General features: G+C 38.3%; 1 protein-coding gene across 1 annotated transcript in view; it reads right to left on the bottom strand.

Annotated features, from left to right (window-relative positions):
* LARS1 (leucyl-tRNA synthetase 1) overlaps positions 1-15,162 on the bottom strand; it is a 63,976-nt gene that overhangs the window by 23,413 nt on the left and 25,401 nt on the right. The window contains exons 15-22 of the mRNA XM_065918831.1: positions 11,888-11,965; positions 8,178-8,263; positions 8,020-8,085; positions 7,706-7,788; positions 7,167-7,305; positions 6,038-6,250; positions 4,602-4,659; positions 2,512-2,575 (exon numbers count right to left, since the gene is read on the bottom strand). Of these exons, the coding sequence (XP_065774903.1) occupies positions 2,512-2,575; positions 4,602-4,659; positions 6,038-6,250; positions 7,167-7,305; positions 7,706-7,788; positions 8,020-8,085; positions 8,178-8,263; positions 11,888-11,965 (787 nt within the window). The remainder of the gene's footprint in view (positions 1-2,511; positions 2,576-4,601; positions 4,660-6,037; positions 6,251-7,166; positions 7,306-7,705; positions 7,789-8,019; positions 8,086-8,177; positions 8,264-11,887; positions 11,966-15,162) is intronic.

Consider the following 15,162-nt stretch of genomic DNA (forward strand, 5'->3'; position numbering starts at 1 on the left):
TGCTCATTGCAAAGACTGATGTTGAAGCTGAAACTCCAATACTTTGGCCACCTGATGCGAAGAGCTGACTCATTGGAAAAGACACTGATGCTGGGAAAGATTAAGGGCAGGAGAACGGGACGACAGAGGATGAGATGGATGGATGGCATCACCGACTCGATGGACATGGGTATGGGTGGACTCCAGGAGTTGGTGATGGACAGGGAGGCCTGGCCTGCTGCAGTTCATAGGGTCGCAAAGAATCAGACACGACTGAGTGACTGAACTGAACTGATGGATCTTGTTGTAACCTCAGATATGCAGATGATACCTTATGGCAGAAAACGAAGAAGAACTAAAAAGCCTCTTGATGAAAGTGAAAGAGGAAAGTGAAAAAGTTGGCTTAAAACTTAACATTCAGAAAACTAAGATCATGGAGTCAGGTCCCATCACTTCATGGCAAATAGATGGGAAAACAACGGAAACAGTGAGAGACTTTATTTTTGTGGGCTCCAAAATCACTGCAGATGGTGACTGCAGCCATGAAATTAAAGGACGCTCCTTGGAAGAAAAGTTATGACCAACCAAGACAGCATACTGGAGAAGGAAATGGCAACCCACTCCAATACTCTTGCCTGGAAAATCCCATGCATGGAGGAGCCTGGTAGGCTGTAGTCCATGGGGTCGCAAAGAGTCGGATGTGACTGAGAGACTGAACTGAACTGAACTGATGGATCTTGTCTGTGACAATATTACTATGATGTTTCTCTACTGATGATTTTATTTCACTCAATCCTTCCACATTACTTGGAATTCTTCTGAAAAGAAGAACAGTTCCTACTCCCCCACTTACTTATTCAATCATTACTATATATCCCTAGGGGTTCATGAATATTTAATTTATGCAAGAGGTTATAATTCAATACTACATTATTTACTTTGTCTCTTAAAAAGTTCTTGCTTGGGCAATTGGGAGCCCCTTCAAGTTGGCTCCTGTGCCCTTTCAAACTGTCCCCATCCTTTTTGAAACATTTCCTCAATTTCTGGCATCATAAACTATTCCATGCTCATTTTGTATTTTCCCTACTCCAGACCTCAAATCACCCTACTTCCTTTTACTAGAGAATGGTATTTAGAAACCAAGATCTGAATGCCAGGTGTTTCACCGCTAACTAGTGTTTTCAGTATCCACAGGTTCTCTCAGCAATGCATATATACTAACCCACACATAAATCTATGTTTATTTTTATTTATTTTTAAAATATTTTTATATTATTTGGCTGCACTGGGTCTTAGTTTCAGCATGCAGGATCTTCAATCTCCACTGCGGCAAGTAAGATCCAATTCCCTGAACAGGGATCGAACTGGAGTCCCCTCCATTGGAAGCAGACAGTCTTAGCCACTGGACCACCAGGGAAGTACCTATGTTTATTTTTATGTCTTTCTGTATGAAAAATAAAACCCATGAGTTTATGCTGATACTGCCAATTCCAATCCAACACCACGGAGTTCATTTGAGCACTTCCTCTTATCGTATTTATAGCTTCTGACACTGAGCTCTCACCCACAATATTTGTTCAATCCCAGTAAATATATAAAAGTTTCAGACCTGCTAATATACACTTCTTTAAAAAAAAAAACTAACTACAATATTGTGTACAGTTCTTTTCGTCTTACTATGTTGTCAAAATACTGTTTTTCTAAGTAACTTAGGTTAGTTCTTCTCCATCCCTTTCAGTACAGTCTCAAACTGTGGCAGCCTTGATCAACAAAAAGAAGTGCCATGATGACCAAAGGCTAGGTTACGTAAGGAAGGACTGGCTCCTTCATGTTAGATAGTGCATTTTTTCTCTTGACAAAGTAATGATTAAATGAAATAATAATGAAGTCAGGGCAAACATATTTTTCAAAAAAATGAAGGCTTCTAGGTTCAACTCATTTATATGTATATCAAATATGGAGGAAATACTTTTGAAAAAGCTTCCTATATGCTTAACATCTCTATAAACCAACTATTTAATTTTAGAAATAGCATGAAATTGGGTTTCCAGGTGGCACTACTGGTAAAGTGCCCACCTGCCAATGCAGGAGACATAAAAGATGTGAGCTCAATCCCTGAGTTGGGAAGATCCCCTGGCGGAGGGCATGGCAATCCATTCCAGTATTCTTGCTAGAGAACTCCACTGACAGAGGAGCCTGGTGGTTACAATCCATAGGGTCGCCAGGTGGACATGAATGACGCACTTACCCCAGCATGAAATTAGGAACAAGTCAGGCAGCACTAACAGTGATTTTCCTTTGAAAGAAGACTCTAATAATCTTAGCTTAAATTTGTTTCTAAACAGATATTAGCAATTCTTATGTTTTAAAAATGATGCTGCTTGTACAGAAAGAAAACATGAATGTTTTAAAGAATTGGTAAAAGCTAAAGAGAAAAGCAATGAAACGGAAACAAGAATGCTAACTTGCCTTCTGCAGTCTGAGGAGAACTAGGGACATGAGGCAACAGCAATAACAAAAACATACACTCACCATCGGCTGAAAATTTATCAACAGCTTGGGACAAAGTGAGGAAGTTGCCTGTGGATTTTGACATCTGAAAAAGAAAGTCAATGATAAGGCTTTAGTAAGAGCATATATCAATAAAATAAACCAGATCAGCCACATCAAATTAAATGAGCAGGCTACAATTAGATAAAGATGAAAAGGATTAGAAACATGCAAAGGAAAAGACACCTTCAACTTATTTTACAGAGGAGCAAACTGAAATCCAGTCAATACAATAACTTGCCTGAGCAACTAATCGAGTCAGTGACAAAGCCAGGACGGCATCTCCTGTGTGACACTCAGTCCACGGCTCTTTCCACCAACTGATGCTGTCGCTTGGGAATTGGCTTAGACACGTGAAGTGATTACACTGTAACTATGGACCACTTCAGCTGGTTGTAAGAGCTTTATAACAATTAGAGTCATTCAGAAATGAATGGACAAGCTCATTAGGTCAAAATTAGGGCTTCGGGAAACTTCTTGTCATTAGGGTCACAATAGCTGCTTACTCAAGTTGTGCTCTGCCTGAGGACAGCACGGGAAGCAGGTACTGTGCACAGCCCAGCAATCTACTGCTTAAAGCACTTCTACGTCTTGGTAACTTTGCTAACACCAAAGAGAAGTGGCCATTCTATCAGGTTTCTACTACAGAGCGATAAAATCTTGTAATAAAACGAGTATGAAACCTAAGTGAAAGTGTTCGTCGCTCAGTCATGTCCGACTCTTTGCGACCCTATGGCTCCTCTGTCCATGGAATTCTCCAGGCAAGAATACTGGAGTGGGTGGGTAGCCACTCCCTTCTCTAGGAGATCTTCCTGATCCAGGGATTGAATCTGGGATGTCCTGAATTGCAAGCAGATTCTTTACTGTCTGAGCCACCAGGAAAGCCCTCTACCAGGGACGTACAGTGTATACATAACACAACAATGTGGAGACCAAAGGAAACATCATGTTATATTAATAGCAGGATTTCTATTTGCACTCTCATATACACATGCACACACATATATATATGTAAATATATATACAGTTCCACTTTGACCTACAAAGAAAAAATGAGTTCGACAATCAAAAGTCCTTGTTGATTTAACAAAATCTATAAAGTAGCTGTTCTCCAGCCTAATGTACAGATTATCTTAAATGAACTTTTTTATTCCCTGTTAGGGCACTGGTTAAAAAAAAAAATCTCATTTTGCAATTCATATAATCTACTATTTGTTTAAATCTATAACTATTTTCATTATGACATAGCAATGAATATTCTTTGATCATTAATATTCCATCAGATATAGCAAGATTCAGTGGTTGGAACAAGTCCAACTTGTTAGAATTGTTATTAATGAGAAATAAATAACATTGTAACTTAATTTTTTTGTTTAGTTGAGGAAGCGTGCCCCTTTCTCGTGCACAAAGACATTATAGGGGCAAAAAAGGGCTTGTCAAGAGATTGGCATAACTCCTGTTGAGGATACTGAATAATCAGATACTTATGAAGCATTAAAAAAATCATATATATTAATATATGTACTATCATTATACTACTATGATACTACTAGTATAATTATAGTATCATTAGTAGTAATAGGGGAAGTTGCAGTAGTATAGGGAGAGATATACTGTCTAGAAAGAAGCATTAAATAACACTTAAGAATCCTACAGACTCCAAAATTCTGTTATTCTAATCTAATGGCTAGTCACAGTAAAAAGCAAAACCGCCAAATTATTTTCTCAACTTAATGAGAAAGATATTGTAGGGCCACAAAGCTAGAATCTTTATATTTCCTGTCCCTTTCTCTGCCTCTCTTCTCTGATAACAATTTGTCACTCTTTGCCACTCTAATACAATTATCATATAGGAAAGTTTTCCCTATCCCGCCTCTCAATACTATCTACTCCACTCACTCAATTTTCAAGATAAATCTTTAATTTACACATTGGTAGTACTAAAAATTTTAAATGCAAGATTTTTAACTCTCTGATTTTCATATTCTTTATTTCTTTAAGAAAGTACAACATCCTAAATCTGAAAAACATTTCTGCAGAATTCTAACGTTTCAAGAGGTAATGAGTGTTACCTTCTCAGAGTTGAGGAGGAGATGTCCATTCGCTCTCACAGCTACAGGCCATTTATCACTTGACAGGTAAATGTTTAAAGATAGAAAATAAAATTTAAAGATTATGGCTTAGCCTTAAAAAGTTGAGGTAAATGCTAAGAGTCATAAAAGTTTCTTAAGGCAAATGTGCAGGGATATTTATTGAGTCCTGTTTATAACAGGAAACAAAGGAAAATAAGTATTCACTAGTAAAGGACTGGCTTATAAATTATGGTGCAGCATACGATGAAATACTATGAACTATCTTAAAAATGCAGGCCGGGCTATATATATAGATATAAAAAGATCTTTGTTGTTTAGTCAATAAGCGGTGTCTGACTCTTTTGCAACCCCATGGACTGTAGCCCGTCAGGCTCCTCTGTCCATGGGATTTCCCAGGCAGGAATACTGAAGTGGGTTGCTATTTTCTTCTTCAGGGGAACTTCCCGACCCAGGGATCAAACCCACATCTCCTGCATTGCAGGTGGATTCTTTCCCACTGTGCCATGAGGGATAGATCCTCTTCCACGAAAAGTTGCAGTGAAAACTACATGAGTTACTAAAAGTGATTATAACAATGGTAACATAAGCACCGGAAGCTACCACTTATCTATAATTTCTAACACCCTCATATATGTCCAAAACTTGATGCAATGGAAGTATTCAACCATGTTACTAACAAGTACTTCTAAGGCACCTGATTTCTCCAAAAACACATTTAAACCAATAGAGAAAACTAACTGAATGACAAGAACCACAACAGATTTATTTTATTCCTCTCCTTCAAAATCTTTCATTCTTGAGAAAGAAAATGTAATCTCATTTCAAATGCAATCTCACCCTAAATACAAGAAGTTCCATGAGATTGCTTTGGTTCTGCAAAATAAAATTTAAATAGTGGGAGGGGGTTGTTTCTTCAGCTACTTGAAGACAGGAGAGAAAGACACAGGAACATGTCTGGGTCAAAAGGGAAGATGACAGAAGGAATACTCTCGAGCACATGGTATTAAAAATGCATCTCTGATCCAGATTCTAGTCAGAACATCATGACTTAATACTGGAAACTTGGGGCTCTCAGCTCTAAAAGGATGTTTCCTTCCCATTCTAATGATCCAGACTCTGTCTGAAATTGCCTGTTATTTCAGCATCTTAACAGGTCAAATGAGTCATGTAATAGGTCAAGCAAATTACTGATTGACCGTCAAAGTATCTGAAATGTGAAATGTTTTGGCAGTCCAAAGCAGCTATGAGAATTTCTGGATATAACAGGTGTGCTTTCTCCTTCATTACATTTAATGTAAGAAAAAGAACGTATTGGCAAATCTAATACCCTCTACAATAACATCAGTATATCTGAAGCCACAAGGAACCCTTGTCAATAATCAATAAGCTTAGTTCACATCTTTTTTAGCACTCACCATTCTTCTGGCCACATAGCCACATGATTATAAAGGAAATACGAAAGATGATTTGGAATAAGATCCTTGCCAGAGGCTCGAAGATCCACAGGATACCAGAACTCAAATTCCTGCTTTAACTGATCTAATTTTTCCTTTGGGATCTGAGTCTTAGGAAATGGAGCTTCCTTGAAGAAAATATAATCCCAAACCTCCTTGGTCATTTGCTGTGGTCTGTATAAAAATCAAAGTAATGAATAAACAACAACAGAACACAGATATAGTTTCTTTGAAAAAAAAAAACAGCATTCTAATCCAACCATGAAGTGGAAATCGATTTTTTTTTTTTAAGTATTTATTCTACTTATTCATTTATTTGGCTGTGTCGAGTCTTAGCTGTAGCATGGGGGATTGTCATTGCATCATGCCAGATCTTTCATTTCAGCACACAGATCCTCTAGTTGTGGCACACAGGCTCAGTAGTTGCACAACTCGGCCTTAGTTGCTCCTCAGCATGTAGGATCTTAGTTCCCCAACTAGGGATTGAACCCGCATTCCGTGCATTGCAAGGTGGATTCTTAACTACTGGACCACCAGTGAAGTGCCAGAAATCGCTTTCTTAATGTTTTACAGTAACAAATGAGGACAAGAGACTCCCATAAGAATAAAGAGTGGATAACAGAGGGGTTTTTTATTACTTTTTCTCAGTTCAGCAGCAAAAAACATCATGACAAAACTCCACTAAATGAATTCTTATAAAAACAAATTATTAGAAAGTATTTTCAGGGACTTCTCTGGTGGTCCAGGGGTTAAGAATCTGCCTTCCAATTCAAGGGACGTGGATTCAGTCCCTGGTTGGGGAACTAAGATCCCACTTGCCAAGGGGCAAATAAGCCCACATTCTGCAACTACAGAACCCATGCGCCCTGAAGCCTGCACACCACAATTAGAGAGAAAGCTTGAGCACTGAAAAGTCCTTGCACCACAACTAAAGATCCAGAACACCACAATAATGATACTGCCTCAACTAAGATCAGATGCATCCAAAAATAAATTAATTTTTTTTAAAAAAAGCATTTTCAATACATAAATCCAAAAAATTACATCTCATGCTAACAAATTACCTTTCTTCCCCTATCCATTTACCAACCTGATGCCCAACGGAGACTCTGCTTGTCCATGCAAGTTACCTCCCTGCAGCAGGTGTGCAACTGTGTAAAATGCCATGTAAATAGTGGAGTCAGAGAGTGATTCAATCAGCCACTGCTCATCCCATGGCAAACGAGTACCTACAAGTAAAAGGAAGAAAATCCGTGCAAGAGGAATCTAAGAGACACTTCATCCCCAGAATTCACATTTTCAAAGCAGATCTCTAGCACTGACAAAGCTACTTCTGTAGGTTCTTAAATTTACTTGAATAATATAAACTGATAAATTTTTTTTAAATGGTTGAAGCACTAGAAATTTTCCATTAAAAATAACTGCACCATAAAACTATATGGGTTAGATACTTCTACCATCAGGTGAATAGGAGGGGGGACCAGACCCTAGTTTCTTTCACCCTCTAACCAAAAAAACCTCTCACTTCCAGTCCAGAAAAACAATGGGAGAGAAAGAAAAAAGGTAAAGTGTTAACCTGCTGCGTAACTGGCCAAGCCATTCAAACGAACAAATCTGAAGTTCACTTACCTAGGCCGTAAGTTCTTGAGCAAGCATGCTCCTGCAGCCAATCTAAGGTTGCTTCAAAATTCCTCCTAGTCTCCTCACAGTACCTGGACAGAGCAGAATATAATGTGTCTCTCCTCTTCAGCTTCATCGTCTTCCCTATTTCTCATCTGCTTCCCCTTCCCCTTGGAGAAGGGAATGGCAACCCACTCTAGTATTCTTGCCTGGAGAATTCCATGGACAGAGGAGCCTAGCGGGCTACAGTCCACGGACTCACAGAGTTGGACATGACTGAACAACTAACACTTCCCCTTCCCCAGAACCTTCTCCCATCTTACGTTTCCAGGTTCTTCAAGCATTGGGATGTCTGTTTTCTCCAGTTCTCTTCTCCATAATCCAAGTACCTGGGAGTGGACAAATTGATTAAAAAAAAAAGTCAAGGATAAGCAAAGTGACGGGAGAAAATTTCTGCTTGCTATCTATAAGAGAAACTAACCACTGGTCACACAGGGCCACAACACATTCATCTGAAGACCTGGACATAACTTGTTTCTCTGGTTCCATGTAAATATATGCATCTCCCTAGATGAAAGTAAAGAAAAATATGTCAGATACCATGTCAAAGCAATCTCTATTCCTCAAGAAAAGAAGTAACTTAAAAAAAAATGCTCTATCACCAATAACTAAATTGCAAGTTTTCACTATATCTTCCCTCTTCTCAGAGTAGAAGTTACTTGCCTTTCTTTCTGTATATCACTTGTTTCTGAAAAGGCCTGCATCTTTATCAGGTGGATCACCTTCCCTAGGTATGACTTATTCCTTTGTAGAGTAAAAGATGTTTAACAGCTTCTATTGCTATGGTTTGAAAGCTATGGCAGCCTTCTATTTTTGTTTTAAGAACATAAAAATAGGAAACTAAATGCATGGAACAACTGCCTTTTAAAAAACACAGGCATGAAAACTAGATACGGAAAATAACACTACCAAAGATTTATAGTATCATGAAAAATTTCCACTAGATAATTGACCATAAATTTTATTTTTTTTTAATATTAAAACAAATATCTCTTAAGGTGTTACAATCCCAAGCTTATTAGGCTAGGATAATTTTTTAAAATAAGATTCAGAATTGTTATTCATAAAGTGATTCACTGCTCTGTGTTCTTAACACAAGTTCTTCACACTGAAACAGGTAGGACTTTGGTTTAACAATGGTAAATTAAAAACAGACATTTAATTAACTCTGCTCCTTCTCAAAATTCGAACAAAATGACAGCAAAGAAGTTTTCTTTTTAATGGTATGAAGTCACAAAGACAGAATGGGAGAAGAAATAACATCAACGAAATTTTGAAAGCTAAAAAGCAGAATGACTGACAATTGTATTAGTGGACCAAAGGAAGCTAGCTGAATCCTAAGCCCACAGAAAAAAAAGCTGAATTCTTGTGGCTCAGTTGGTAAAGAATCTGCCTGCAATGCAGGGGACCTGGATTCAATCCCTGAGTTGGGAAGAACCCCCAGAGAAGGGAAAGGCTACCCACTCCTGTATTCTGGCCTGGAGAATTCCACAGATTATGGACTGTATAGTCCATAGGGTTGCAAAGAGTTGGACACGATTGAGCAACTTTCACTTCACTTGCATTACAGAACCTCCAAAAGACTTGAGATTTGTGGCACAAGACAGCTCTGGAAAAGGAGGTAACATGAGGCTGGAAAGAGGAAGGGTCACTGAAGTCTTTTAAAGAAGTTAGAACCAGATACCCTAATCCCACACCAAGCAGACAGGCGGCTGCCCCTCCCTGAGCCTGCAGAGCAATGAGGGTTTATACTCGAGAGAGGGCAACACAGAGTCTCCCGACCGGAGGACAAAGTTGAGGGAATGGGTTTCATAGTGAAAGGAGGGGGATTAAGAGAAAGTCAGCACACGGGCGCTGATACCCACCCTGGCAATCTTCCTTCATGTTAGCTCCCAGAATGCTCACTTAGCTTAGACCCTTTAAGCCAGAAACTGAAGAATCTTTTGAGAGGAATCTAACAAACCACAAAGCCCTACTTAACATCAAGGCTAACAGCAGGGCTTCCCTGTGGCCCAAATGGACCTTCCAGATCTCTCCCAGTGAAGCCCAGTGACAAGTTCTACCTATATCCAAAAAGGTTCCAATCATCTTTTTTTTTTTCAATCACCTTTTGTATGCACTCTTAAATATCAATAGTCTTCCTCAGACTAATAAGAAATTAAAATTTCATATTCATGAAATAAGAATTGCAACATCCTATCACAAAAGATCAGATAACAAGAATAAGTTCTTAAACTGGCTCTGAGATGGTAAATGCTTAAGCTGAGTAAGAGGTATACAGGAATTCATTACATTATTCCACTTTTCTATGTTTGAAATTTTCTACACAAAGAAAAAAATTTAGTGATTTTTTTTTTAAGGAATATTTATTTAAACACATATGCACAAGCACATGTAGAGCTGATATAAAAAACACACAGTAAACAAACGCACAAAAACTCATAGGAAGAAAAAGTTGAGGGACTCCCCCAGAGAGAAAAGCAAAAGAACTTCCAGAGTCTAATAGAGCCAATATCTGAATAGTAAGATTTCCGAAAACAAAAATAAATAAGAAGGGATAAAACAGTTAAACAAAAAGTTAATTTTCCCAGAATTAAAGAACATAAGTTTTCAGACTGAAGGAGCCAATCCTACACCCAGAAGAACGAATGAAAACTAATCTACACCAAATAAATCATCATGAAATTTCAAAAGAGAGGATTCTACAAGCTTGGTGGGGGGGAGGGGAGACATAGATCACACCATAGCAGAATGGTTTTGGACTTCTTAACAGCATCACTGAACCAGAACACCATGGATAATGGCCTTCAAATTTTTAAGGGACAATTATTTCTAACCCAGAATCCTACATCCAAGCATTCAAGTATGAGGACAGAATAAAGATATTTCAGATATGGAAGGTCATAATATTTACCTTCCAGGTACCCTTTTCCAGGAACATTTCTAGAGGCAGAGCTTCAACAAAACAAGAAAGTAAATAAGAAAGAAGCAGCCATGGGATTAAGGAGATTCAACTCAAGAAAAACAAAGGAAATCCTAAGTAACAGTGGAGGAATATCCCAGATGACATTTGTGCACGCCTACAGTAAGCAACCAGTCTGGATGACTACAACAGGCTGGAAGGCTCTGGGAGAACTTTCTCTAAGATGTAAACAATAGCACACTGATATGTTTGAAAGTACTGAGAAGAGAAATAAACATTTGGACAGAGTTTGGGGATGAAATGTGTATTATTATATTTAAAAGTTTAAAAAGTAGAGAAAGAAAAAAAAGACAGTTATTAACTCCAAGGAAAACCAAAAGCTGAGGAAGAGAAGTTCTCATTGTATACTACATTATGGATCAGCCATTCTCAACAACACTGACTATCTCTCTAACCTAAGTTATAATATTCCTATACTAGGAAGATGTGGGGTGAAGAAGTATATACAAATATGAGGTTAGAGGGGAACACACAGATTGGAGAAGAGTTAAATCTTGATCTTTCATAGCAGGAAATCAATGGCTAATGCCTAAAACTGAAAAAATTTTTAATTACACTACAAGCGTTTAGATTAGAGATCTGTAAGAGAGGTGGAGATACTAAAAGAAATAACAAAACAGATGAAAGTAAGCCTGTCCAAAGAAATTCAAGAGGATGTGGAAGAATGGAGAGGAAACTGCTGCCTTTTTTTAACAAGCCTTACAGACCACAATCTCTCTGTATTACAGGTATACATAACTGTCAAAAACAAAAATTCAATTTCAAAAGTTCAGCAGCTAAGTAGCTCAACAACAAAAAAATTACAACAAAAACGAAGAGGGGGAAAAGGATGAAAGCAAAAAGCACTACAGAAAGAACTGCTAACTACCAGTACTGCAAATGGTCACTGGCAGAAAGCATCATTAAATTTCACTGTATGTGATCTACACATGCTAACTTTAGAACACTACCTTCATCAACATGACAGGTGGGATGTTCAGGTTAAGTGAATTGCTATTATTAAACAGGTCTTCAATTTTATATGTAAATAAAATTATATCTTTAATACGGCTCCAGGTTCTACTACAGAAAATTGCTAATTAACCTTGTAAAGTCTATGAACTAAAAGCTCTTCTAAAACAGCCTTCGGGGGATAGTCTATTACATACAGTGTCAATCATCTTGTTTCTAATAGTCTTCTTTACGTCTTGGACCTTCTGTCCCTTAAATCCATCCACCAACATTACCTAAAAGGATCAGAAGTGTAAAAACACGTACAATTAAAATTTGTTTTGGGTCCCCCCCTTAAACCTTCTCCTACCTAAGCTTACCTCCACAAACAACCAAGATATTTTCAGTGTGAAATTTATCACATTTATAACCATACATCTTTATTTCGGCACAGCTTGGACAACTAATATTTATAACACACTTGTTTTTCTTTTAGTGTAATGAGGATACATATTATGAACATGATTAGAAAGAAAAGTTCATTTCCTTCCCACTTCTTAGGTTTCCATGTGGAGAGAATTCCTCTGCCCTAACTCACATCATTCCTGAAGGCTTTGGGGGAAGGAACTGAGCCAGTGCAGCTCAGCCCGTTAGGCTTCTCTTTTCAACTCCGTCTGTTGCCAGCAAGCATTCTCCTTTGCCTGGCCATGTGATAAACTTGGCTCTGAGATGAAGGCCTACGGTTTCTCAGCTCTGCCTTTTATGTAATGGGGAGACTGAATTCCCGAGCAGAGTATTGCCTTGCCCATTGTTGTCACAGAGCTAAGACACCATCCCCTTCCTGCTGATACTGACCTCCATCTATCTGATTCCTGTTGACTCTTTCAAACAGGTTTTATCTTTTTTATGTTTTGGGGGCTTTCTGGCCATACCTCACAGCTTGTAGGATTTTAGTTCCCAATCCAGGGATCAAACTTGGGCCTTCAGCAATGAGAATGCAGAGTCCTAACCACAGGATCACAGGGATTTCCCAATACTTTCTACCTTAAGTGGAAAAGACATGTTTTCTATTTTCACCTCCCAATCCTCTAATGTGCCAAAATGTTCCGCATCTATTTAATTCATCATTATGAAATTACAGATTATTCATCATCATGGCACAGGGGTTAACAGCACAAATCTTAGAGCCAAATTGCCTAGTTTGAGTTCCAGCTCTGCTTTCACCTGGCTATCTGGCTGATACTGGGTAAATAACTTAGTGTCTTAGTACCTCAATTTCCGTATCTGTTAAATGGGAATAAATGCCTACTTTGCAAGGTCATTTTGAGATGTAAATAAGTGAATATGTAAGTGCTATATTAGTGTTGGCTTTTAGTGTCATCCAAAACATGGATGAGTTGAGTTTTAAAAAAGACATATAAACAATATTTGGTCATACAGAGAAATGGAAAGCAAAAGTAAAAAACATTCTCATTTACAGCCTTAAAAATATTCAACCTCAAGTCACTAATAACTTGACTGGGTGTTTACTTTCTCTAGCCTCACCTTCTTTTCACAGAAATGTAAGCCACATTAACATATGTACAATTAAGGAGAAAAGAGAGGTTCAAAAATTGTGCTAAGATGGCATGTAGTAATTGTATTAACAAGTAAATTAATGAACTGAATGAAACTGCTTATTTAAAATTTCATCTCATTAAGATAGCAAAGGAAAAAAAAGAGAGAGAGCAAAGGGACCGGGTATTGTCCACAAACCTTTCGAATGTATTGCATAATGAGACGAACTAACTTTAAACATCTTCTTTATAAATTCACCCACAGATTAGGGGCAGAAAAATGGAACTTCTGTAATACTGCTGGACAAAAAAAGATTTAAAAAAAGAAATTTGGAAAGAGAAGAACATAATCTTATAATCAGTTCAGTTCAGTTCAGTCGCTCAGCCATGTCTGACGCTTTGCGACCCCATGGACTGGAGCACACCAGGCTTCCCTGTCTACCACCAACTCCTGAAGCTTGCTCAAACTCATGTCCATTGAGTCGGTGAGGCCATCCAACCATCTTATCCTCTTTCATCCCCTTCTCCTCCTGCCTTCAATCTTTCCCAGAATCAGGGTCTTTTCAAATGAGTCAGTTCTTCGCATCAGGTGGCCAAAGTACTGGAGTTCAGCTTCAGCATCAGTCCTTCCAATGAATATTCAGAACAGATTTCCTTTAGGATGGAGAGGTTGGATCTCCTTGCAGTCCAAGGGATTCTCAAGATCTTCTCCAACACCACACTTTAAAAACATCAATTCTTTGACGCTCAGCTTTATGGTCCAACTCTCACATCCATACGTGACTACCAGAAAAACTATAGCTTTGACTAGATGACCTTTGTTGGCAAAGTAACGTCTCTGCTTTTTAATATGCTGTCTAGGTTGGTCATAGCTTTTCCTCCAAGGAGCAAGCGTCTGTTAATTTCATGGCTGCAGTCATCATCTGCAGTGATTCTGGTGCCCAAGAAAACAAAGTCTGTCACTGTTTCCGTTGTTTCCCCATCTATTTGCCAGGAAGTGATAGGATCTGATGCCATGATCTCAGTTTTCTGAATGTTGAGTTTTAAGCCAACTTTTTCACTCTCCTCTTTCACTTTCATCAAGAGGCTCTTTAGTTCTTCTTCACTTTCTGCCATAAGGGTGGTGTCATCTTCATATCCAAGGTTATTGATATTTCTCCCAACAATCTTGATTCTAGCTTATGTTTCATCCAGACCGGCATTTTACATGATGCTCTCTGCATATAAGTTAAATAAGCAGGGTGACAGTATGCCGCCTTGATGTATTCCTTTCCCAATCTGGAACCAGTCCATTGTTCCATGTCTAGTTCTAACTGGTGCTTCTTCACCTGCATACAGATTTCTCAGGAGGCAGGTCAGGTGGTCTGGTATTCCCATCTCTGGAAGAATCTTCCACAGTTTGTGGTGATCCACACAGTCAAAGGCTTTGGCATAGTCAATAAAGCAGAAATGGAGCTTTCTTGCTTTTTCAATGATCCAACGAATGTTGGCAATTTGATCTCTGGTTCCTCTGGCTTTTCTAAATCCAGCTTGAACATGTGGAAATTCTTGGTTCACACACTATTGAAGCCTCGCTTGGAGAATTTTGAGCATTACTTTGCTAGTGTGTGAGATGAGTACAATGGTGCAACAGTTTGAGCATTCTTGGGCATTGCCTTTCTTTGGGATTTGAATGAAAACTGACCTTTTCCAGTCCTGTGGCCACTGCTGAATTTTCCAAATTTGCTGGCATATTGAGTGCAGCGCTTTCACAAGATCATCTTTTAGGATTTGAAATAGCTCAAGTGGAATTCCATCACCTCCACTAGCTTTGTTCATATCTTATAGTAATCCCTCTCAAATCAGGACACAGATGAATTTGTATTAAATCTTTCTATATTTTTTTCTAAATCAATAAGAAGAAAATCAAAGATCATGGAGTATGTAAATCAAAAATG

This window comes from Muntiacus reevesi, chromosome 1, assembly GCF_963930625.1.
Source record: "Muntiacus reevesi chromosome 1, mMunRee1.1, whole genome shotgun sequence".
Classification (NCBI taxonomy): domain Eukaryota; kingdom Metazoa; phylum Chordata; class Mammalia; order Artiodactyla; family Cervidae; genus Muntiacus; species Muntiacus reevesi.